This window comes from Coptis chinensis, chromosome 8 (assembly GCF_015680905.1).
Source record: "Coptis chinensis isolate HL-2020 chromosome 8, ASM1568090v1, whole genome shotgun sequence".
NCBI lineage: Eukaryota > Viridiplantae > Streptophyta > Magnoliopsida > Ranunculales > Ranunculaceae > Coptis > Coptis chinensis.
The window spans coordinates 85,938,794-85,965,139 of NC_141463.1; the positions used below are offsets into that span (position 1 = coordinate 85,938,794).

Here is a 26,346-nt window from a genome sequence, read left to right on the forward strand (position 1 = left end):
TGTAGAGGAGAAATAATAGGGAAATGTATGTAAACAGAGCCAATTATAATTAGGATAATCACGTGAGAAAAATAGAAATATTCTAAGAATGAAATGAAACCTCAACTTCTCATGCCATAAACATTCCTCCAATGCATAGTTATAAAAACCCTATCACAAGCATATAGTTATACTGTGTACAACGTATGTAACAATATCTTTCAGAAAGGGAAAGATGAAGAATTTTGTCAAGATTCTTCATCTTTCTTCTTTTCTTGTTTTTCTCCCTCTTTTAGTTTCATGTGATGAAGTACGGGAATTGTATATAGTGTACCTTGGAGACCATGATGGGTCAAAAACTCACCAAGAGATTGAAGACACTCACCACAGGCATCTCCTTTCAGTTAAGAAAAATGAACAAGAAGGTGGATCTCATATTCTATACAGTTATAAGAATAGTGTCAATGGTTTTGCTGCCGTGCTTACAGCAGGAGAAGCCAAACTCTTATCAGGTATTTAAATATCTAATACATTTTACAATACAAATGGGATTTATTTGCTTCGAACTAACTTTTGATTTTTCTCCGTACGCTTTTATTTTTTTGATTTGTGACGCCTTTATTTATATTTTAAAGCAGACAAAAAAAATGAAAACGCATAGAATTGTATAAATGTAGGGGGACCTAAATGTAGAGAACATGCAAAAGCACAACTTATTGCGTTGTGTATGAGACATCCCACCAGTCACGTGATGTGTACGAGACTCACATCCAATGCAATGACTCCCCCTAAATAATACGACCCCAGACATATGAACGCCCATCACACTCACAAGCAGCTCTAAGCATTCGCTGTATCAGAACACTCACACATTCAGCAACCTAGTGACTTGTCACTCGACCCCATCTTGTAACATCATCACCTGCTACTATCATCATTACCAATTTTATCCTTAATCCCCTTTCCCACCGTAATACATACACTATTATAGCCATCCACCATCGTTACGGAAAACACCATTATTATACCCTATGCCAACTCAGATAGACCTAAACACCTACAATTGCTATCCGCGTGCCTCTCACGAACACATGTCATTTATCACGATCGCACATCTGTACTTATCAGTACAACTGCTATCCGCGTACCTCTCACGAACACATGTCATTTATTACGATCGCACATCTGTACTCATCAATACATATGCCGCACCTGATGCCCACTCCTAATGACTATAAAAGCCACCCTCTAGATCAACGTGTGGCTTGATTCCAGTCTCACTCATACAGTGTTGGTTACGTACACATTTTCTTACTCGCAAAAAACGACCATTAACACCAAACAAAACCATCCTCTCTTCATTATTCTAACTTAAGAGCTAAGAGCTAAGTCTTAATCTTTGGTATAAATTTAGATATTTATACATTGTGAGTCCTTTATGAATGGCATCTTACAAAAATTTATTTTTAATATTATTGTAGAATATTATATATGTCCATATAACATATTTGCATTGTTTTGTACGTATTGGTATACAGATAAGGATGAAGTGGTTTTAGTAGCTCAAGACAGACCAAATATATGGTCTCTTAAGACTACCAGGTCATGGGAGTTTATGGGTCTCGAAGGGGGGAGGGAGTTTGGAGGAAGTACTGCTAGTGACATGAGAGGAAATCTCCGGCAAAAAGCCAACTATGGGAAGGATATCGTTATTGGTTTACTAGACACTGGTAAGTGGTAATAATATAACTTCTTGTCTTTGGTTGTTTGTTTCAATTCTGTTCCCTTTGCTTCCTAAAAAGATTCTACTACTTGTTAAGTTCCCTTAATCCCTTATTACACCCCACTAATATAATGCTAAATATTAGAAAATCTTGATAAAATTGTCATTTTGTATCATAAATTTTCACATTTTTTTATCATTTTAGGCAAAATTTTTTGTTTTCAAATGATTTATGCCATGAACTTTATTAAACATTTTACTTTGGGTCACCAGTGTAATTCCGTTACAAAATATGCCTATGTATACAAACCGATGCATGCCTATGTGCACTAACGTAAAATGACATGGTGCAGATATGGCACCTATCGAATTAGCCACATTCTTTAAGATAATGGTAACAATGGCCAAATCATTCAAACAAAAAGTTCATTGGGCATGCCCTAAACTTATAAAAACGTGGAAGTTCATGTACGACAATTTTATTGAAAATTTTTATGTTATGACCTCGGGCAATGATTTTGTGATTGGTGAGCTATATATGAAATGAGAAATCTCTCCAATTTAACAGACAGGGTCTTTATACTACTTTTTTCTTTTATACAATTATTTTAATTTGGAATCAAGTTCAGACCTGCGTCCTTAAGATATAGGATTACCTACCGTGCTGAGGATTTGATCGATCTCTAGTCTCGCTCTCTTATGTAAAATTCGAATAATGACAAATGTGACGTATGTCTTTCTGCCTATATATTAGGTATATGGCCGGAGTCAAGGAGCTTCAACGATGAAGGATTAGGGCCTGTGCCAAAGTCGTGGAAAGGAATTTGTCAAGCTGGAGATTCTTTCAACTCCTCACATTGTAATAGGTAATTTCTTTTTCGCCAAAGAAACCTTAAGTACTCATTGCAATGAAAAGTAAGATGTTTATTTTACAAATTGCTATTAGAAAGCAAAATTTGGTTATCAAGTGTTCAAGTAATATATATCTCTTGATCTCAAAATAATTACTCTTAAATAAATTATATATTGAGGATAAACCCCAGTTGATTTATATTATAAGTACAATGTACATAATTAAGTTTACAGTTTTTTAAACTTACATCCCTAGTAAGTTTGCTAATTAGATTTCCGTCCCAGTTCTTCTATTATTAGATTTCTGTCTCCAATTTCACAGCATGACTAAGTCAGTCCTCTTTGATTCGATTCCGTCTGTTTGGAACATGTACAATGTCAAATCTATCCTTCCCTCTTTTTGGTCATTTTACATCTTGAGGGGTAAAAATGTATTTACACATGCACCAAACGGACAGAATCGAGTGGATGACTTGGTCACTGTGAAATTAGAGACGGAAGTCTAATAATAGAAGAACTGGGGACGGAAATCTAATTAGCAAACTTGTTGGGGAGGGGAGTCTAAAAAGCTGTTAAGTTTATTATCAAGTCACCGTGACTTTAATACAGGAAACTTATTGGAGCTCGATACTATCTCAAAGCTCACGAATTCTTCCACGGGCAACTGAATAAAAGTTTCGACTACCGATCACCTCGTGACTTCAATGGCCATGGAACCCACACCTCATCCACTGCTGGAGGCCGAAAGGTTGAAAATGTATCAGCCTTAGGTGGATTTGCAAGTGGCACGGCATCCGGTGGAGCTCCACTTGCTCGTCTTGCCATGTACAAAGTATGTTGGCCAATAATAGATCATATTAATAAGAACGTAGTAACTGGTAACGATTGTGTCCAAGCCGACATGCTTGCAGCAATGGATGATGCTATCGGTGATGGGGTTGACGTTATAAGTATATCAATTGGAGCAAATGCGCCAAGTAATCACACAAGCGATGCAATTGCAATTGGGTCACTACACGCAATCAAAAAAAATATTGTAGTTTCATGTTCTGCAGGAAATAGTGGGCCTGCTGCTGGTACTGTAGAAAATGTTGCTCCATGGGTCATCAGTGTTGGTGCTAGTACGATTGACAGAACCATCAGTTCACCTCTTGTGTTGGGGAACGGCGTCAAGATCGAGGTGGAGTTACTATCTTTGATCATATTTATATCCCTCATAATTATGAAACATCGAATAGTTATACTTTTGGTTCAATTTATACTTGTTTTGTCTGGGTTAACTTGTGCTCGGACCAAGGCTACTTTCAGCAAATAAGATGACTTGGGCTTTCATTTGAAGCCAGTTCAAATTCAAACTATAAGATGCCAATATAATCTGGACTTTGGTCTTCTGAATGGAGATTATAATACAATGTAATCTGTGACAATGAATTGACAATCGTTGTCTGGATCAATTTTAAGGGTCATTCTGCAACTCCATACAAGCTGAAGAAGAAAATGTACCCTCTAGTTTATGCTGGTGATGTAGTTGAACCCCATGTACCCAAAAATTCTAGTGCCGGGTAATGATTCCTCTTGCTTGATTACAATGTGGCATTTTAACTCGTAAGTAGATCGTGTTGTTTAAATTGTCAATGAAACTGACCACAATTTTCTTTTACTATTGCAGGCAATGCCTTCCAGGTTCCTTATCACCGAAGAAGACGAAAAGCAAGATTGTATTGTGCATAAGAGGGGAAGGGGCTAAGCTTAAGAAGTCAGAGGAGGTGAAAAGAGCTGGCGGTGTCGGTATGATATTAGGGAACAATGCAGAGTTTGGAGAGGAAATAAATCTTGATGCCCATTTCCTTCCAGCAACAGAAGTTGGGGCAAAAGATGCAACCACAATTTTCAATTACATTAAATCATCCAACAACTCAATCGCCCAATTTGATCCATCCGTCACAGTCTTGGGTATTAAACCAGCACCTTCTATGGCAGTCTTTTCCTCAACTGGTCCAAATTCCCTCATGGAAGATATTCTCAAGGTTAGTTGGCTAGTTTCGTCATAACGGTACCAGTATCAAAACATTAGTTTGTTGTTCTATAAAAATTATGGCCATCTCTAATACTGGAGCATGGTATGCTTCAGTTGCGAATATTGACATGAGGTACTGATGTTCGGACATGATAATTACTTACGTGCAGCCGGATATAACAGCACCTGGACAGGACATATTAGCGGCATGGAATGAGAAAACATCTCCTACAGGTTTGCCATACGATCATCGATATGTGAAATATATTATGATTTCTGGGACTTCAATGGCATGCCCCCATGTAGCTGGTCTCGCCGCGCTTGTCAAAGCTGTTCATCCCACATGGAGTAGTGCTGCCATAAGATCTGCTCTCATGACTACAGGTAACCAAAATATTCAGAGCCATACACCGGGAGGATCTATGAGTTTGCTTCCCCCCCCCCCCCGTTAACTATAACTTTGCCCAAGCCTCACAAAAAGTCAAAAGCCAAATAGTAGTGGCAATTAAGACCACCCTCCCCTCCTCCTCTGTGGAGAATCCTGCACCGCCCTGCATATACAGAAAAAGTTTATTGAGTAATTCTTATATTTTTCATGTTTTATGGCAGCAACATTGACAAACAATCTTGGTAAACCCATAATTACTGCCTCTAGAGAGGTTGCAAACCCATTCAACTTCGGATCGGGCCATGTTCGACCAACAAAAACCACGGACCCTGGCCTTGTATATGATGCTACTTTCACAGACTACATTCTCTATTTGTGTAGTATTGGAGACCAGAAAGCTGTTCCCTCATTCCACTGTCCAAAGGTGCCACCCTCAGTTCACGATCTCAACCATCCATCTCTGGCAATTTCCCATCTCAATGGTACCATGATAGTGAAGAGGACTGTTACTAATGTTGGTGGCAGAAAGAGTGTGTATAGAGCAAGTGTTACGGCGCCACGTGGAATTTCAGTCAAATTAACCCCAAACATACTATATTTCAACCGTGTGGGCGAGAAACAAAGCTTCACAATAACCATCAAAGCAAAGAGAAGTCTCAGAGCAAGAAATAGCACTACAGGAGGGTATTCATTTGGGTCATACACATGGAAAGATGGGATCCATGTTGTAAGAAGCCCCATAGCGGTATCTCAGTCGGGTTATAGACGCGAAAAGTTGGGAAATACAACTGTGAAAAATGTAGGCTGGTAGAGATTTGGAATATGGACATGTAAGGATTTGGAGATAAAGAAGTGCAGAGGGGATGCAGCTAAATGCTTAAACCAGTTAATGGAGGGAACACAATTTTCCACGTTTTTACGACTTGCATGGATTTTTAGTGTATTGGACAAAACTACCCTCAATTTACAGAATGGATGTTAGGGGTATTTATGTACAATATACTGAAAATCCGTAAAAGCGGCAAAAACGTCGGTGGAAAATTCAGTTCCCTTACTTTATTGTTGAACCTACCACTATTTTTGTTAATGCCCCTTCCAGTAAAATTTGTGTAAGTGAGTAACTATCAGGGGTGCTCCTCTCTTTAGATGATCATCCGATCCACTCTAACATCATGCAGTTCAATTTTTCAAAATGTAATTCACTAACTAATGAGTGTTTCACTGACATCGATTGCAACTGTTTAAGGCTCTCAATTTCTAGCATAAGAAGACTAGCAACGGGTGCTTAGCACCGGCTTGAATAGTAAGTGTAATACATGAAGGGAACTGAATTTTCCAAGAATGTTTTTACGACTTCCACGGATTTTTAGTATATTAGACATAAATACCCTTAATATCCACTCTTTAACTTGAGGGTAGTTTTGTCCAATACATTGAAAATCCGTAGAAATGGTAAAAATGTCCGTGGAAAATTGTGTTCCCTATAGTAATATATGAACATGACAACAAACATATAGAATTATATAATGTTGCTGGAAGCTACATAAAACTAGAGAGGATAAACAAAATTTTAAAACTATGATTGATCATGATGAACACAGGCTTATTTGGTGAGACTAACATGAAAATTAGCATCAATAATGTGCACAACTCCACTTTAAACACATTGTGATCAAGTGAGCACGTCTATTGTGCCGCATTCATTTCATTAAGAAGAATTGTGTAAAGGCTAGCTTATCTTATCAATAGATAGTGGTCATTCTTATTAATCATCAAAAGATTATAATATGGAAATATATTGTAGGGTATGATATATAGATACGAATATCCTTACTACATTACACTAAAGGAAAGAAGATGATCCGGAAATATACTCCAACACTTCCCTTCAAGTTGGAGCGAAGATGTCTATCAAGCTCAACTTGACGATACAACTCTTGAGCAATGAGGGTCCAATGTGCTTAGTGAACATAACTGTTGTATGTTATGTAGATTGAACAAATATTGGGACAATAACGCTAGCTCTAACCTTATCTCGTATAAAATGTATATCCACCTCAATATGTTTCGTCTTCTCATGAAGCACGGAATCTGAAGCAAACATTATGGCAGATTTGTTGTCATATAATATCTTGGAAGAAGATCCCATTAGAAATCCTAACTCATCATACAGAGAACGCAGCCAAAAAAGCTCACAAGTCCCCTTAGCTATCGCACGATATTCAGCTTTTGCAGAAGATCTAAAAGTAACATTTTGTTTCTTACTCTTCCAAGATATCAAGTGTCCCCCAAAGAAAGTGTAAATACCAGATGTCGATCATCTATCTGTCTTAGAACCAGCATAGTCTACATCAGTATAGCATGACAACCCCAACTGTCTACCTGACAAGTAAAGTAGGCCAAATCTGAGATATCTCAAGATATGATACACAACATTCATATGAGATGTATGAGGAGCATGCATAAATTGACTGACAACACTAACTGCAAAAGCTACATCTGGCCTAGTGTTAGTCAAGTAGACCAGCCTTCCAACCAAACGCTGATATTGGGATGGATCATAAAGCAATTCACTAGATTCCGAAGACAGTTTCAAGTTAGGATCCATAGGCGATGATGCTGGCCTACAACCTAACATCCCCGTATCCTTCAACAAGTCCAAAATATATTTTCTCTGAGATAATGAAATCCCATGTCGAGAACGTGCTACCTCAATACCGAGGAAGTAGCGAAGCAACCTGTCACAGCCCGATTTTCTAAACAATTAAAATAAATGAATAATTGAAATATAAATATCTCAACCATCACTTTGTTCAATTGTCTAAAAACCCAGGCTATGACGGGGGGATACAACACATGTCAAAACCTAAGACCCACATCACAACAGGATCAACTTAACAACAAAAAACTCCAAATTCCTCAACTATCCCTTTATTAAAAACTTTAAGAATAACAATTTCCAACATCGTATTCTCATGTCATATAAAAATGTAACCTACGTTATTACATTCTTCCAATAAGATCAGACTTAATAAACTAAACTCCCAGACTGCTCCAGGCAAGAATCCCAATCACACGCCGTGGTTCCACTGCCTTCCACCTATGTTCCCAAGAACACACCCACGTTGCCAAAACAAAGCAAACATGGGTCAGCAAAATGGAATTTGCTGGTATGAGTAGACTAACCACATATAAACATTATCATACTTTAATTATCTAAACAATCACTTTATTTTATCCCATAACTCAATCATTCACGGCTTGGAAGGCGGTAGTTCCGTCATTTTAACCCGACATAATTTCTTCCCAAGCAAGACTTCCATTATATAACTCATTATAATACCTCATTTTAATATCTAAACCATTGAATTAAAACTTACCGATATCCATCCAGTATAAGGGTAGGACCCGTCCCTCAAGACAAAATGTTATTAAGTCCTACCCTCCTGAAAAGAAAGTTAGAACTTCTATATATCATATGTAGATATTATATTAGGTATTCAAAAGAAAACCCAAACACTCACATAATCAAATTAATACCACTAACCCGCTAAGGAATACCTTAGTTCCTCTCAGGAATGATCCAAACAATCTGGTCATTCATGGCACATTCAATGAATACCCGGGTCATTCATGGCACATTCAATGAATACCCCTATATAACGCTAACGGGCCATTTATGGCACATTCAATAAATGCCCACCTAACATATGACATCAACAATCATAAAACTCAATTCCAAAACTTGAGTCGTAGAGTTCTAAAAGAGTGAGGTAAATTTATTTATGCATTATTGAACTTTATTGTATATATCATTTAAGATAACGAATGAGTATCTTGATTCCTGTATTTTTGATTTACGCGTTATTAATTTCAGGGATGTCTTAGTGTCATAACGTTGCATATTATAAAATACTGCAAAATCACATAGTAGTTAATACACATACACACGTATATATAGAGGTCTTAGCCTAAAGTCAAGTATGCTAATAACCCTAGACCTATCTTAATAACCCAAATCATAATCCGAGTTAAAAGGTCAAATTTGTCAACTGGTCAACAGTCAACTCTAGTCAAAGTCAACCCTAATCAAAGTCAAAGTCAACCATCATAGTCGAAGTCAAACTGTCGTTTCCAAGTTCAACAGATTCAGGGTCATAGTCGTGGTTCATGGCTAAGGTCAAAGTGCATGACTCAAAGGCTCATGACTAAAGTAATGATTCGGACCCAACTGGTCGAGCCCAAACCCCAAGCCTTAGAACCCAAAAGTCTAAACACCCCATGTAGATCTATTTTAAGTCCAATGGACTGGCCCCAATCAAACAAATGAAACTGGCCCAAAAACTGTTAAGTGGTTCGGTCCAAAAATCTTAAATTGAACTGGTCCACAAATCAAAGGAAACGGGCCCATAGACTAATTGGAAAAAGGCCCTAAACAAAACCAACTAAAATTGGGCCCAAAACCAACTAATAGAGTTTTGGCCCAACCCAAAACTTAACCCTTTCGGCCCAAGCCCCAGGCCCAAATTTGGTCATCTTCCTCACAGCTCTAGCAGCTCCACCAGCCACCAAAATCCGGCCACCACTCCTCCACACACCACCCATTTTTAACTAGGCGGTTTTACTCCCTGCAAAAACCCCTACCTCTTTAACAAACACACATTCCTCAAATAATTTAAATCCGACATCACCAAACCTAGATCTAAAACCTTACCGCCACCATTAATGGCTTCCACCACCATTCAACAGCCCCATACACATCCCCACACTCACACTTTAACAAAACAATCAACACAACAATCAACCAAACAGTTCACACGAAAATAAAACAAAAATCAATCCTTCAAGAGCCCGAAGCGGCGATGCGCCATTAACGCATTCTTCCCCGAGCTCCCAAACCATACCCGACCACCGTATTCCATCAAAAGTCAAACAAAAGTCACAACATCAAGACAAAAATCGATGTTACCCCTAGCCTGGTCGATCTCACCGCCATTAATGGACCTTCAAAGCTTCAAAATTTAACTAGAAACATTTCCTAATCCTAATCCCGTCCATCATATACCAACAACCAATTAATATTAACATCACAAGTATGGTTTCAAAACCAAAACCGGGGAGAGTTCAAATACAAAAGCGATTTACGTATCGACGCCATTGATGCTCTGTTGAAGCCGTCGGTTTACCCAATTAACAAAGTTTCGGCCGGTTTATATCAAATCCAATTATAACAAGGTTTAATAAAACAAAAGCCACGAAGTCCAACACAATCAATTATAATGAACAAGATTAATAGGCGAAACTTTAGTCGGTATACTCCGATACGGAAAACCATAAATCCGGTGAAATAGCAAAATAGCTACTCACCTTAACTCTTATTTCGACGAATTTTCCTAGCCCGAATCGTGCGTGCTCCACCTCTCAAACAAACCGGCTTCTTTTCTCGCCTCCATTTTTTATATTTTATTATCTTCAAAACCCTATTCTCTAGAACAATGTGTTTATATACTTGGGTCCGAAACCCAAGCCCAACACCGACTCGGGCCCAAAACCAAGCCCACGTATCCCGAGTCCAATCCGACGAATTTTTAAAATAAACAATTAAATTAATTAATTAAATAGAAAAATACGTATAAAAAAAAACACGGGGTGTTATACAACCCTAGATCCTTCACATCAAATGTCTTGCCAAGATCAGATTTCACCTGTGTAATACCAACATTATCATTCCATGCATATGTAACAATGATATCATCAACATAAACAAGTAGAAGGACACAATGTTCAGCCTTGTTCCTTTTAACAAAACAAGTATGATCAGACTCATAACGTCTGAATCCCAAAGAGATAACTACATGACTGAAACGACACTACACCAGAATGGTAAATTTGTAATAGACCAAATTTTTCATTACTAACGGATATATTCGTAAGCAGTGTTGTCACGGATATAAGCGTTAGTGATCAGGTTATCCGTTACTTTATTTCTTTTTATTCTTTAAATTATTTTATAAACTTTTTCTTATATAACCTAACGTTAATATCCGTTAGAAAACACTGAGAGTATAACGAATTCTGTAGTGCATTGGTCGCACCGATAGTTTACTTGCTCAACGTCCCCAGTTCGATTCTGGGCAGCAAACCCAGTTGTTTTTTTGTGACAAAAAACATAAGATAAATTTAAGTGAGGATCAAAATTCCACATTCTCTTTTTTTTTTTTTTTTTTATGGTTCGTCTATCTCGATCTCTTCAATCCTCTTTCAAACATGCGTTTCCCATCTTCACACAAATCAAAGCCTTTGTAATCTTTACCATTTTTCGTCGCCATCCAAAATCCCCCTTTCTATGCATTGCTTCACTTCAACAAAGCAACCTAAAAAACTCAACTTTTCCCTTTCTGTTGCTGAAGCCGCCCAATTAACCCTAGATTTGGGTAAATAACTATCATTATCATAGGGATAACTTCTGAACTGAAGAAGAATTGTTCAAAACCCCTATGTTTTTCTCAATTATCAAACACTCATCTCATCTTCTTCTCACCAAACCCTCTTCTCACGAGATCCTTTTTTTTTTTTTTTTTTTTGGCACATTCGAAGGTAGAAGAAGACAACGCCCATCTCTGGGTTAATCAGGGGAATCTTCACCGGGTATTCTAAGTTTAACTCTGAGGTAAACGTTTAAATCTATGTTGGTTTAATACTTAATAGCGGGGGTTTCTTTATTGATTGAACTAAGCTAAGTAGCCTATTCAAATAAATTGGATCCATGTTCACTTCTGGCCATGTAGAACCTAACACATCTGTCATTGAATGGCTAAAAGTTTTACTCATTGAAAATTTTATATTTTTGTTGTAGGACACATATGCAACTCGTTTTGCTTTCTTCATTCTTTCCTGTTTTGATTTTGATTTTTAGAACTGAAATAGTGTATAAAGATCAGGTAACTTCCTTTCAATATACGCAACTGCTTGGTTCCTCTTTGATTTATATGTCAATTCATTTGCAATTTATATGTATTTATTCCTTTGCAGCTAATTTTTGTCTAGTTTACTTGATTACACATCGACATGTAGTTGTAAGTTGTAACTAATTAGTCCTATGCCTGTATGGTCATGAAATCAGTTCCATACAAAATTGGACCATGCTTTAAGATCATTGTTTATGATTTTTCAGCAATTTTATTTAATTTAATGCTTATTGCAATGACTCAATAACAAGTTGCTAGAAATTGCCAAGATTGAGATTTGAATTTCAAGTAATTTAGACATCGAGTGCCTTATTAGTGTGAACGCAGCTCAAGTAGTATGCGGTAATGGCTCAGTCGTGTCTGCTTCCTTTTTTTGTACACAAACAACTTAGGAGCGACTTGACCGTATGCCACTAGTTTGTCAGTGAACTATGTCTATGGACCATGTTAGTATGTTACTAGCTAGTCTGGTATTCTGCAATGAATTTAGCTAGTAACAGGGTTATATCACTGTTTGTAGACTGTAGTCAGTTTCATTTAGCAAGTAACGGGTCTATATCAATGTCAGTTTCAAGAGTTTCACTAGTTAGTTTTATTTACAATTTGAGTACTTGATATTCCATCATTATGTATTGTTCCTTTTGGTATTCATTTATTATGAGCTTTATATAGAATGCGATTGCTTTGAAAGAGAGTCCAAGTTGGGAGCTCGGCTGTCCGATTGTGTGTAAAAAAAGATGTAGTAGTAAAGAGTTACGATACTCACATTCCTGCCTTTTTCAACACTTTCTATATAAAGGCTTTTCCAGCCTGAAGAAGGAACATAATAACATACCTTAAGAACAATCCCCTTATATATCTATTTTATGTGTGACAACCGAATTCGTCCGGTTACAAAGAACCATGTTGGGATTGAGTTGAGCCTTTCCTAGAGGGCGATCGCGGCGCATGACACTAGTACAAAGAGAGTCGTTAGATAGTGCTAGCAACTTCCTCTGCCGTTGATAGCTACTTCTAGAACATTGCTAGATTTTTCTTTTTCTCTTAAGGTAGGTTTCCCTTCTCAGAATGAGAGTCGGCTACCGGATTCTGCTATATCTGAACTAAGGATGGCACTCGATATTTTTTTAGGACTTCCATGCTTCCTTATTGGCGCTGCTCTTAGGATGAATCCCTATCTTATAATAAATCCCATTATTTTCTTATTTGGACTAGGCTGTTTCTACAAATGCTTGCTGTCGAGCGTGCCCCTTAAATAGCGCACTCTTAGTAAGGAGCTTGCGGTGCTTCCCACTATGATTGATTAATGTCTTTCCTTCTTCAGTTTGCTTTCTCTCCGTGGTGCTTTCCAATGGTGATTGGTTAGAAAATAAATCGATCGGTAAACCCTTGCCTCGCCACAAACATCAAACCGGAAACAGAAGCTAAAACTTACCTTGCGCTTTACCTCCGCCGGATCATTTGGATAGCCTCTCTCATTATGTAACTTGACCCCGTCCCCGAACATGAACTGCCATAATCTACTAGTGATCCCGTAACTGCTGTTGATACTTGTGAGTCAGCCAGCCTTCAAAGGAAAGAGGTACTGAACGTTTAGTGATCACGAGGAAGGGTACCGTAGAGAGGCTCTTCTGTTGTGAGATTGCCCGCTTGCCCGGGGGGGAAAGAATTTGAGTGTTGATGTAGTAAACCACCTCATTCTCTTGGTATGCCCCAAATAGGGTAGATTGATAGACCTGTTTAGCACTTGTGTGAAGGATTGACAATGAATCCAATCAAAGGGTTGATCGCTCGCTGGGTTCTTTAACATACGGATTTCATGAAAAGATCTTCTCCCTCCTCTAGATCTCTCATAAGCCAGTAACCTCAGATCAGTCTCATGCTTGAATACAGCCAAGTGAGTATGATTCCTTGGGTTGTGTATGCATGCCTTGTGACTCAGTTGAACAAGTAGGCATCTTCCTAAACCAGTTGACAGTGGCGGGTTCACTTTGCCTATCTCTCAAGCCATAGGCCTTGCTCTATCAATCAATATACAATAACTTACACTACAATAACTTGTTATGAATGATTTAGTGTGTGTGCCTCTAATATTTGTTTTTCTTTCTCTTATTTCATTCCTGAAGAGGATGAAGAATTGGCACACTGACTGATTTAACAATGATTATTTCTGTGATGACGGCAAGGCAAAATTTTAGTTTCGAGTCATCAGATTCAGAAGAATGAAATCCAAAGACATGGTACATTTACTTCTTACGTTGATATAGTCACTACAACAAACAGGTTTTTTACCGACGTTTTTTTTATCGACGTTTTCGTTTCGTTCCTAAAACTAACCTTTTGGCACGTTTAAATCGTCCCTAATAATTTGTTCATTTCAAATATTAAAATGATTATTTGCGACGTTTTTTTCGTCGGAAATAGGTGTCTAAATATTTTTTAGCAACCGCTTATTCTTTTTTTAGTTGAAATAGTGTAGTACCGACGATAAAAAGGTTGAAAATACGTTTGTACATAAGGCAACGATTTTTTTCTTCACTATTTGTCTTAAGCTAGCGACGCTTTTGTTGATCGTGGGACCTCGCATTTTATTTTCGACGTTTATATCGTTGGAATATACGTTTTCGATTTCGGCGCGATTTCGATTATAACCAGCCGCCAAATATTTGATTTTTCATGAAAAAGAAAAGAGGGAAGAAACCCTTTTTGGGGGAAATTAGTAACAGAGGAAAAACACCATAAACTAAAAAGGAAATAGAACGGCTCCTCACTCTCCTTCTTCATCCTCTCAACTTCGATCTCCAGGTACTTCTTTCTCTCTCCTTATTATTTTTTTTAATTATTCTTCTACCCCTTTTCTAATATTCTATAATTGTTAAAGCTATAGCTTTTTTGTGCGTAGGTGCTTTAATTATTTCGGGTTCAATTTGTCTACCTCCTTCATCCTTCCTTCATTGAGGGAAAGAAAATCTCTGGTAAGTTTTGAAGGAAAAATCTTTCTATGAACCTGTTTACCTTAAAAACGAGAGTAAAGTTGTGATTTTTCTTTTCGTTTCTTCAAGAATTATCATTCAAACTTGTTTGTAGAAATTAAAGAAGCAATTGTTTTTGGTATTAGCAGCAAAAACACTGATTTTTTATTGTTAATAACTTAGTGAGAGGACTCTGCAAGCGGTAGCTATCAGTTCAGGTAATTTTTTTGCTAGTTCGGGTAATAACTTAGTGAGAGGACTCTGTCTTCTATGGTTCTAGACGAGGTGTTGTTGCTGAGGTTAAATATTATCACTTTTCTTTTTCCTGGATACTACTTGGAAGATATTTGTTGTGACCTTTCTTCAGTTTCTGTAGTTGATTAACTTATAAGCTGCATTTTGTTTAGATGTCTATCTTACAAAAGTGATGGCTTCTCTATGTATAGGTGGCTCCTATTGAAGGTATGGCTCTTCTTCACATTCACGGTGAAAAGTGTATGGTATATGAAGCCCGCAATGTTACAAAGGGTGTCAAGTATATCTTTCGTTCAGATGTAGCCTTTGCTTAATAGCTGTCGGGGCATCACAATGATAACAAGTAAGTCATTTTTCTTTCCTTTCCTTTTGGTGATAATGATTGATTTCCTTGTTCTGAATTTTTTTTTGGTGGCCCGACTTCTCTTTTCAAGTTTGTATGTTTGCAACCCTAGTAGCACATACCTCAAGATGCTTTAAAAAGGCGATATCATGAAATAATCCGTTTAGATTCTTTAAAACTACAATTTACATTCTCAAGAGTGGCCTTGTTGTTTCATAGTTTTTGTTGTGTCTTCAAACCCATTCCATGGAGATCTTGTAGAAGCTCTCCTATCAGGGGCATATTTGAGCACTTTAAATCCCACGTGTTTTAATATTCTAGGGTTCTAGGTGATTGTATTACATCATGTAAGAGCTATCATGCTAGGAAACATGATTACTTGAATTAAACAACGTATGTAGTTCTTTGTGTAAAATCCCTCGATGAACTTTTTGGTTACTTATTTCTCAAGCGTGCTTTGAGGGGAATTAAAAGGCAATACAAAAGATTGTAGCTAATAGGAGTATCATTTGATAATCAGGCATCTATTTAACTCAAGAGAACCAGAAGTGGATCGTAGTAGAATACTTGACAGGGTTTTTAGTCCTCTGTAGACAACAACCAAAGTCATAGGTTCCACGATCACATAGTTCTCTCCGGCCATCTGCTGCCTATTGGTCCTCCCATATGCTATATGATAATTACACAGCAGGAATAGTCGCAATAATTTATTTCCTTATCACTTTTTTACAAAAGTTACTTCTGTTCCTGCCAAGCTCAATCAAGTTTCTTAAAATTTCCGTTTCTTTTATCATATTAGTAAGAGATTTTTTTCTCGGTGATGAATGATTTCCTTCCGGTTTCCATCGTGATATTACCAAATCTGCTTCGAAGGTGTAATGACTTTGGCGGGATGAAGTTGGGCGGACTTGTGAACATACAAAATCACGAGTTCGGGAGGTAAACTTGTGAACATATGCAATAAGTTAAAAGCTGAGCTATTGAAATGTGCGTTAGTGTGATGTTGTCGTTTTTGGCTTCAGTCAGGGATATATTCTCAAAAGCAGCCTATCTGCAAAAGTGCCTTCTTTTTTGACGAAGTTTCATTCTATTGCACCAAAAAAAAGAGGGCATGATAATCTTTGGAGTTATTGATTTCATTGGTTCATATGGTGAGTAAGAGCTTAGTATATTGATACAATCTCATGTCTATTATTAATGTTTGTGGTTTTCGTACTCTCGTACAAGTAAAATTAAAAGAATATGCGAGACAGAGTTGGGTATAATCTCTCAGTGTTGTCAGCCTAAGCAGTCAATGAAATGTAACAAGCAGTATCTTGAAAACGTGGCTCTTAAGATTAATGTTAAGGTTTGTTCTATTCAATTCAGCTGGTATATTTACACTAGATTTCTGTGTAATAGTGTAATAGTAGTATAGTATGTAGGAGGGAAGAAATTTATAGGTTTTGATGTTTAACTTCATCATCATCACCTTCATTGTGTAGATGTGGCTGCAACATCATTCTATGAAGCCATTCATGTTGTTGATTATGTCTAGAGACTTCTTAACTTAAGGGATCCGTCACAGCCTTTGAGTGATTCTGATCGTATTAAGGTATGGTTGCCTTTTTCTTTGTTGAAGCAGTACTATGTTGTTGACTTGATTGTATTTTGTCAGTCTGGGTGTTTATTTTGCATTTGTCTATCAGGTCAAGAAGGTTGTGAAAGGACTTCGTGTTGAGTTGACCCACAGGAAAGAAGGAAAATGCAACAAGATTTCAGGGATAGCCACACAACCTGTTGAACAGTTGATGTAAGTCTTTAACTTACCTTGTTTCGACTTCCATATATCCAATTATAAGATATTTCTCCTATGATTATCTTTGTGATTTTTTGCTTTGCCTATTTAGTTTTCTTGTTGATGAGGGTGGGAAAAGAATGTATGCGTGGCTCGGTACTTCCATGATAAGTATCATGTCAAGCTGCGGTATGGTCATTGGCCAGCTTTTCAAGCAAGAAGTGATTCAAAGCCTGCATACTTGCCTATGGAGGTTCTTTCTTTTTTACTCGAGTCCTTTATGTTTTGGATGCTTGCACTATATCAAGGTTCATGTATTATTTCATTTCAATTCTAGGTTTGGGAAATTGTCGAGGGGCAGAGATATTCTAAAAAGTTGAATGAGAAACAGGTAACTGCCATGTTAAGAGCATCTTGTCAGCGTCCCAAGCAAATGGAGGACAATATCCAAACGGTATGCACCACACTAAGTTTGATATTAATCAATCTTTTTGTTTCCTACGTGTCGTATACATGATTATGTATTCCTCTGTTTCCCTTTTGCATTAGCGCTTTTAATTCCGATGAGTGTTTGGATGCAGATGGCTTTGCATAATGATTATAAAAATGACAGATTTGCTAAAGAATTTGGCATTGAAGTGATTCCCAGTTGGCGATAATTCAGAATGCGAGGGTGTTACCCGCACCAATGGTAACTATGCTCTAGGATATTCTTGTTATTTACCGATTTATCTTTGGTCAAGTAGTATGTAATTTTTTTTTTTTTCAGTTGAAGTACCATGATCTTGGTCAAGATGTCAAAGCCGACCTCGTGTGGTGGGTCGTGGAATATGATTAACGAAGTTAAGTGTCTATTATATATGTGATTTTTGTGACTTCTGCTGAGCTTTAGGAGGTGTTGTCACAATTAAACTATTTGTTACTATTTATCACATTCTTCATGTTGCTCTAAATCTACGAGCTTTACATTTTCATCATCAGTAACCATTGATGGTATTTAAAATTATGCTCAACTTTATGTGGGAATTATTATATCATGATAGTATCTATATTCCATGAGATGTTTAAATAGCTCGTCTCATTGGATGAGTATGAACCAATAGCTAGGCCAATCTGTTTTCGTTTTCTAATATTATCCCATGTTAATTGGTTAAATAGATGACTTAAATCTTCTGCACTACCCATGGTTGGGAAGAGATAGAAGAGAATGTATGGAAATTGTGCTGTCTAATTTTTAATATGGTTGAGATATGTGTTTAGGTTGTTCGTATTGATAGCGTAACTAGTGGGGGTGCTTGTGATTGTTGATTCACTTGATTGGATTTATTGATGTTTAGTTCTTACATGGTGATTGATTTGCCTTTCCTGAACTGGGTTTAATGCTTAGGGGATTGGATTGACCACCACCAATCTCAAATTCATATAACTGATTATAAGTTAAGTTTGTGAGTTGTGAATACTGATTACCCATTTTGTGATCTTAGACATTTCAATCCGGTTATATGGTATTGTTTTCTATAGGTGTTGCGTCATTTTTCCATATCCATGTACACATCTCTGACTCAATTGGCATGTTGGAGTATACTTGATCAATGTACCTTAACTAAATGTTGTGATATTTTGTTTGCAGGTTCAAAGTCGTGCGGGTTGGAAGAAACGATTTGTGTGGGTTTGTTTGGGATTACTTGTTTGGGCAGAAGCATTTTGGGTAGGATTTTAGCAAAAAATAAAAATAAAAATACTATGTGATAGATGTTGGAGGTTAAGACAATTTCTTTTCATGTTTTGTGGTTTATAAGACTATTGTGTATGTAACGAATCATATTACGATCTTAAGAATGGAGTGGGTTATCATATATAAATGATTTTTGGGTTTGATGTTTGTTAAATTTAATGTGGTTTAATTGATGTTGTTTATATATTTCTTTTAGGTTTTGTGATTGAAAAAAACATATACATTGGATGTGAATAAGTGATTGAAAGCAGGGAAATAATAATAATAATAAAAAAACAGGAAAAACAAGAAGCAACGGTTTGCCAGAGTGTTGTTAAAAATATACTAACAACAACGAAACAAAATGTCCCTATAGATCCATAACTTGCGACATATTAAAAAAATGTCGCCAAAGGTTGATCTCTCGTGACAGTAAATAATGTCACAATATGAATTTTAGAACAAAAAATTTGGTGTTGTTGCTACAAAACAAAACGTCGGTAGTGTTATCATACAACGACGTTTATAAATCGTCGCCAAAAGCCTATTTTCAGTGACGTTAAATAATGTGGCAATATGAATTTAAGTAACGAAAATTTTGAGATATTTGCCACAAAATAAATTGTCGGTAGTGGAAACAATTACCGACGTTTTCCTAGATCGTCACTACAAATTACTTTTTGCGACGTTTATAGCAATCAAACGATAAATGCATATACCGACGTTTTTATGGGCACTACCGACATTATAAAATGTCGCTAATTGTTTTTATTTGTGGACGATTTTATTTCGTTGTTTTAGACCTTTTGCGACTATATTTTTTGCGACGACCGAGCGACGATCAAAATAACGTCGCAACTGACTATTACCGACGGTTTTCCTATTTTTTCCGACACTTTTTTTCGTCGCTAAAAAATAAGTCTGTTGTAGTGAGTTTATTCTGTCTAGACATGGTAAATTTAGTTTTGAGTCATCAAATTTAGAAGAATGAAATCCAAGTTCACCTTCAGGTATTGTTCTTGCTCAAATCTTGGGTGTGTAGCGAAGTTCTTTTAATACCCTTAAAGGTTAGTTTTTTGTGTACTCTTTTTTTTGTCATTAGAAAAAAGAAATTACTTACCTTACTGAAAGAAATTATTACAAACTAAATTTGTTCTTATGAAGGAAATGGGTTGTTGGTAGTGTTTAGATATTGTTTTTTGTATTTAATTCACTTGGAAAATGGATGACTCATTAGCATTATGGTGTTTGAGTGGTAGTTGCTCTACATTTCTAATATGTTGTGGGAAATCATCGTGGTAAAGACGAGGTGTTGTTAAGGTGTTATAAGAATTGTGTGATAATGTTGAGGTAGTGCTTTTTAGATTATGTTTTAAGCCTTGGTGAGAGAACCTTTTTGTCTAATTTCTTTTCTATCATGGCAGACTCATGGTATGCATGCTGAATCCATGTGATCTTTTAGGGAGGGTGAATCAAGTAAAATAGATTTGGTTATGTGTAGGTTAAGCTTACTAAGTGATTGAACAAGGAGATTTATTTTTCACAATACAAGTTTAGACATCTGAATTTCGGTTGTTTCTTAGGTGCATGAGTTTAATTGCTTGCTTGTGTCCTTATTTGTTAGTAATCAACGGATTACTTTATGATGGATAAACACTTCTTTGGCACGTAGGAATTTGAATGCAGACATAGCTGTTCTCAAAGCAATACGAGAGGTACATTTGATATTGTGGCATTGCTGCATAATACACTTTGAGATTATCAGAGAAACGGAACTGTGCACATCCTAGTGCCTTCATTGAGGTAATAATATGTCCATTACGTCATTTTGTGGTATTAAACTACATTTTAGGCTTCAACTTTTTGTGGTCTATTCTTTTATGTGGGAAGTATGAGATTAAGGCGACATTTTTTTGGTAAAAATAGGTATACACATCTAACAATGTAAGGGTGAAGATGGTGGTGATACTTTTGACTGGTACTTGGCATATTCTCAATGGTCGAGTTGGTAGTTGTGTTAGCTTGTTAGTGTTTGTCAGTTTCTATTATATTGTCTTACAATTGTTGTTGTAACTTTGGATGGATACGATTAGGTTAATTCATTTTTACAAGGGTTTGTTCTGTAAATTTGGATTTGAATTGGTGGCTTTAATTCTATAATGTTAACTGAGTCGGTTTTTCTTTTATTCACTTGTTACTTGAGTTGTAATGTAATGTAATATTTTTGTATGTAAGATGGATTGTGGATAATCAGATGTGATGTAGCTCTGATTGTGGTGGAAATCTTTTGGCCTTGAAAAAATAATTTTTTTTAATTGATCGCATTTTTTTAGTAACGATTATATCTGTTACGCTAAATGTTAGTAATGAAAGGGCCCCAAGCTTTACTAACACTTATATATGTTAGAAATGAAAAATTTCTGTGGACAATCAACAGTTGACTATCTGTTACAAAATAATTACCAACGAATATAACTGTTACTAAATTAATATACGTAATGAATATATCCGTTACTAAATTAATATACGTAACGAATATATCCGTTACTAAATTTGCCTAAATAACTGTAACACCCCAGAAATAACAGATATAAGCGTTAGTAAAAATATAAGTAACGATTATAATTGTTGCTAAACACCATTTATGGTGTAATGCGAGAAAACCAAGCACACGGTGATTGCTTCAACCCATGTAGAGATTTTCGAAGACAACACATTTTCCCAGCATACTCCCCCTCACCGCGAAAGCCAACTGGAGAGTCTATATAAATAGTCTCAGATAAATCACCATGAAGAAATGCATTCTTGACATCCAACTGATATAGAGGCCAAGAATAAGATGATGCTAAAGAAATCAAGAGTTGAATAAAACTAAGTTTAGCAACCAGAGCAAATGTATCACTGGAGTCCTTCCCTGGAATCTGAGTAAGCCCCTTTGCAACCAGTTTTGCCTTGTACTGATCTATAGTACCATATGTCAAGTACTTAATAGAAAACACCCATTTATTTTCAACTGTTTTCGCCCCTGGAGGTAAGAAAACCATATCCTGTGTGTGATTTCGTTCAAAGGCCTCCATTTCACATTGCATAGCAGCAACCCAGTTAGGATCATTCAAAGCTTGAGAAACGGATCGAGGAATGGAGACATGTGATGTCACAGCTAGAAAAGCTCGATATGATTATGAGAGTCCCTGGTAAGATACAAACTTGCTAATAGGATATGATGAGTAGAGCAATAGAGATTAAGATGGTCATGTGGATGTCTGTAAAACCCCAGAATTTTATTTGCCACTGTTAAACCATATTTCAAACTGGACTGGACTTTGGTTGGGTGTGATCCACATACCCAAGTCAAGTTAGTGGGTGAATATGGAGGTTGGGGATTCTCTTTGAGAGAGCTCTCGGGCAAGTAACGAGGAAGAGAAAAAGGGGATTTCGCTCTATCTCTTTCTCGATCACTCTCTGTGATAGACGAAAAAAAGAAAAAGAACTGAATAAGTTCTCTCTTTTTCAAACCACGATTTGAACTTCTTGTACTTCATAGAAGTCTAGTATCAAGTTAAGCTTTGAATGGTGCATGGAGAATACTTCAATTGGCAGAAGTGGGGTTTCTTTCTCTTTGATTTGACAATAAGGTGACTAACTATGAAGGAGAAGAGAGAGGTTTTCTTATGGCAATTGAAATCATCTCTAGTGGGGAAGTTGCTTATCTTCAATTAATGAACTGATCAGAAAGAAAGGGGGAAACTAATCACAGAGAAAAGGAAAAACTGATCTCTTGGAGGGACACTAGCCCGAAGGCTCATCAGCCCTAAAGGGAACCTAGCCCGAAAACTTTCACCGATGCGCCATTTTTGAGTAGACCCAACCGCTTTCACCTTGTCCATGAAGACTTGCTTTCGCTCCTTGGTCCACCTATCATAGCAGCACCCTTGTCACTTGCCTGAAGATTGACCTGGCCCAAAGGCCCAACACATAATTACACAAGAAAGAAATCTCAATAACCAACACTTGGTGGGATTCAAACTTGCAACCTCTCCCATGAGAAGAGGGGTACACAACCAATTGAGTTAGAAGCTATTGTGTGACAGGTAAGTACTCACTTTATTTTATTATTTATGGTGGTCACACTATATCGATAATTGTTGCTGGTTTATGTTAGAGTTGAGTACAGAAGTTTAAATATATCGAATCACTAGCAATGCCATGTTTGGTCTCGATATAATTGTTGAGTATGACAATGAATTGTCGAGTGTCATTGAATTTTTTAGTCTGACATTGAATTGTCGAGTGTGACATTGAATTGTCGAGTGTGACATTGAACTGTTGAGTCTGGCATTGAACTGTCGAGTGCGACATGGAACTATCGAGTATAATATTGAAGTGCTTTGTTTAGAAGAACTACGTATGGCTTGATCCCTCAAAGGGTACGTAAGCGCCACTTGGTTCAGCCACTTTATGATCAGTAGAATTGGTCATTTTAGATATTTGATTATTGTTTAAATTCTGGAACTATATATATCTGAAACGTGCTAAGTGTGGTCTGTTAGTTTAATATTTGATACACTTATGTATGTTTGCTTGTAAGAATTGAAACTAAGCAATCGAGTTTTAATGTTATATGTAGGTCTTTTGGTTACAAAGAGACATATATGAGGGCATGCCAATGAGAGTAGGCATTAGTATAGCTAAAATATTGTACGCGATGATTTTATTTTTAGTAAACCAACTACTTTGACTGCTCTGGCACTTGTCGAGACTGCCAAGTAGCTCAGGTGTCCAAGCATACTATATCCTAAGGTGATTTTTAAGGATATAGTGAGTTGGGGTGTTACAATGTCTATCCCGAAAAGAAATATGACGTGGTGGTGGTGGTGGTATAACACGTGGATCAATTAAGTAATGTACTAGACTCAGAAATGGAGTAAAGTTACCTGACGAAGAGGCACCATGAGCGGAGCATGGGAATGATGAATGTGTTCCAATAAAGGTTGCTCAGGTCTATGTGAGTCAATATAAAAATAGGTAAATGGCAAACAGGGATAAAGTATTCCTTTCTAGGTAGAGATGAGTCCCTAAATACATATTATATTGTTCTTACAAAGAGGCTGAGGGGTTAGAGACATAAAATGGCGTATCTTCCCAAAAAGTCACATCCATAGGATGATACAACTTACAAGTATGGGGGCCACAACAACGATAACCGTTTGAGAATGCAGCATACCCCAGAAAAACACACTCAATAGCCTTATCATCTAACTTTGTTTGAGTTGCACTAGGATTTTGGACAAAACAAACACACCCAAATACCCTATGAACTATTGGGAACAAAACTTTATCAAGGTAGAGAAGATGGAAATGACTTTTACCATGCAAAACATGACTCGGTGTACGGTTAAGAAGATAAGCGGCAGTGAGAACGACAACCATATGCCAATAAGATTTTGGAACATTCATGCCTCGTAAAAGACAACAGACAACAACTATAAGGCTCTGATTTTTCCTTTTAGCAACTCCATTTTGTTCAGGTGTATATGTGTTAGAAAATTGCTGGAGAATGCCTAGCTAGCTAGTTGATTAAGTTGAGACACAAAGGCATCTTAAACATATTCTTTAGCATTATCAAACCGAATACCCTAACAGCAACATAATTATATTGTGTCTTAACCATTCTGAGAAATTGGGTCAAGGAAGAGAGAACCTTGGATATTTTCTTAAGCAAATTAAATAAATCCATGTACACCTAGTATGATCATTAATAAAAGTAACATAGTACCAATGTCCTGACCAGAATGTTACAGGAGATGGTCCCCACACATCAGAATGTATAAGATCAAATGCACATAGAGTGCGATGCATTCTAGATATATAAGTGGAACGAGTATACTTAGACAATACACAAATGTGACAATGAAACTTATGAGCCTTGCGTTAAGTTCTTTTACTAACTCAGGAAATAACAAACAGAGATATTGAAAATTGACATGACCTAATCAAGCATGCCACAAATTCAAGGATTGTAAAGAAAATGGTAAGAGGCTTGTAGACGATGGCAACACAGAAGTTTCCAAAACAGTAACCGATTATGGTATAGGTGGTGGGTCTTCAAAATAGTACAATCTATCACGCTCATAACCCCTACCAATATTCCTCGCACTCCGGTCTTGTATAAGACATTGATTAGAGAGAGATTAATGTACAATTTAAAGTTTTGCCCAAACGACTCACATATATTAAGTGCATCTCTAGGTGGAGGCATTAACTACATATTTGCTTCCACCATTTGGAATTTCGCCAAAAATCATCTCTAAGTCGAGGCAAATGTGGAGGTATCAACTGTCTAGCCACATCTGCGGAGGCAAATTTGTAGTTTTGGATGCGGATGTGGAGCGACAGTGGTAGCATCATGCTCCACTTCTAATGTCGTGTGTGTGTGTGTGTGTGTGTGTGTGTTTTTTTTTTTTTCAATTTGGCGCGACAGTGGGAATGTCGTGTGGGGTTTTTCTTAACAAACTATCGCCACTTTTTGAGGCTAAAGAGAATTTTAATAATTATAAAAACTAGCTTGGACCCACTTTTAACAAAACATAAATAAAATATTTTAAAATAGAAAATGGATCCCACCATTAACTAGATTTGCTTCTACCACCTAGAGTTGGTAATTGTTTTCAGATGTTTGCCTCAAATCTAGCCTCAAACATATAACACTTGATGCCTCCATCATCTAGAGATGCTCTAAGTTAAGAGCAAGGTTAGAGACAGTGCCGGCTTAACCGGTAGGCGAGTTAGGCAGCCGCCTAAGGCATCAAATTTGGAAGGCCTTATATTTCCTAATTTATTCACATATTTGTTTATTATTACCTAATTTTATAAAGAAAAAAACACCCAAAAAGGATATGATAGTCAATTTGTTTACAAATGGGTTTTCTATCCACGCACTAAATTTCGGAGTGAATTAATTTGGAGTGTATATAATCCAATAGTCCACCCCACAAATGACATCTCGAAGTATTAATATGAATCCAATGCTACAAGCGCATAGTAATGTCAATTTTTGTAGGAGTGTGCTCATTTAATCAAATTGTTTTATTAGAAGAATAAAAACAAAGGAAAAAATCCCACGTTTAGTGAAAGAATCTCCACATTCTATGCCTTTTCTTCTTCTCTCTTATTTAAACTGTCTTAATTAAAGAAATTGTCATTACAATTCTCTTCTCATCAAATCTTTCTCTCTCACTTGTTCTATTTCACCAATTTCAAGTTTAACCATTTGTCAATTTCACTCTTTGAGTTATAAACGGTTAATCATCAATTCATCATCTAATACTCATAGTTCTTGTAAAACTTGATTTTTTTTT

General features: G+C 36.8%; 1 protein-coding gene and 2 long non-coding RNA genes across 3 annotated transcripts; all 3 read left to right on the forward strand.

Annotated features, from left to right (window-relative positions):
* The first annotated feature begins 206 nt into the window (after nt 1-206).
* On the forward strand, nt 207-6,145 carry LOC147483826 (subtilisin-like protease SBT5.6). Its single transcript, XM_086577429.1, has 8 exons — nt 207-491; nt 1,518-1,709; nt 2,457-2,568; nt 3,164-3,734; nt 4,016-4,116; nt 4,224-4,581; nt 4,742-4,955; nt 5,181-6,145. Exons 1-8 carry the CDS (start codon nt 215-217, stop codon nt 5,768-5,770), a joined length of 2,415 nt encoding a protein of 804 aa, XP_086433555.1. The 5' UTR covers nt 207-214; the 3' UTR covers nt 5,771-6,145.
* Nucleotides 6,146-14,089: 7,944 nt separating this feature from the next.
* LOC147483827 (uncharacterized) lies at nt 14,090-20,788 on the forward strand. The gene is made up of 3 exons (XR_015206966.1): nt 14,090-14,167; nt 19,999-20,055; nt 20,661-20,788. It is a non-coding gene; the product is annotated as an uncharacterized LOC147483827 (long non-coding RNA).
* LOC147483828 (uncharacterized) lies at nt 14,438-15,492 on the forward strand. Its single transcript, XR_015203545.1, has 3 exons — nt 14,438-14,732; nt 14,830-14,902; nt 15,346-15,492. It is a non-coding gene; the product is annotated as an uncharacterized LOC147483828 (long non-coding RNA).
* Nucleotides 20,789-26,346: the final 5,558 nt, after the last annotated feature.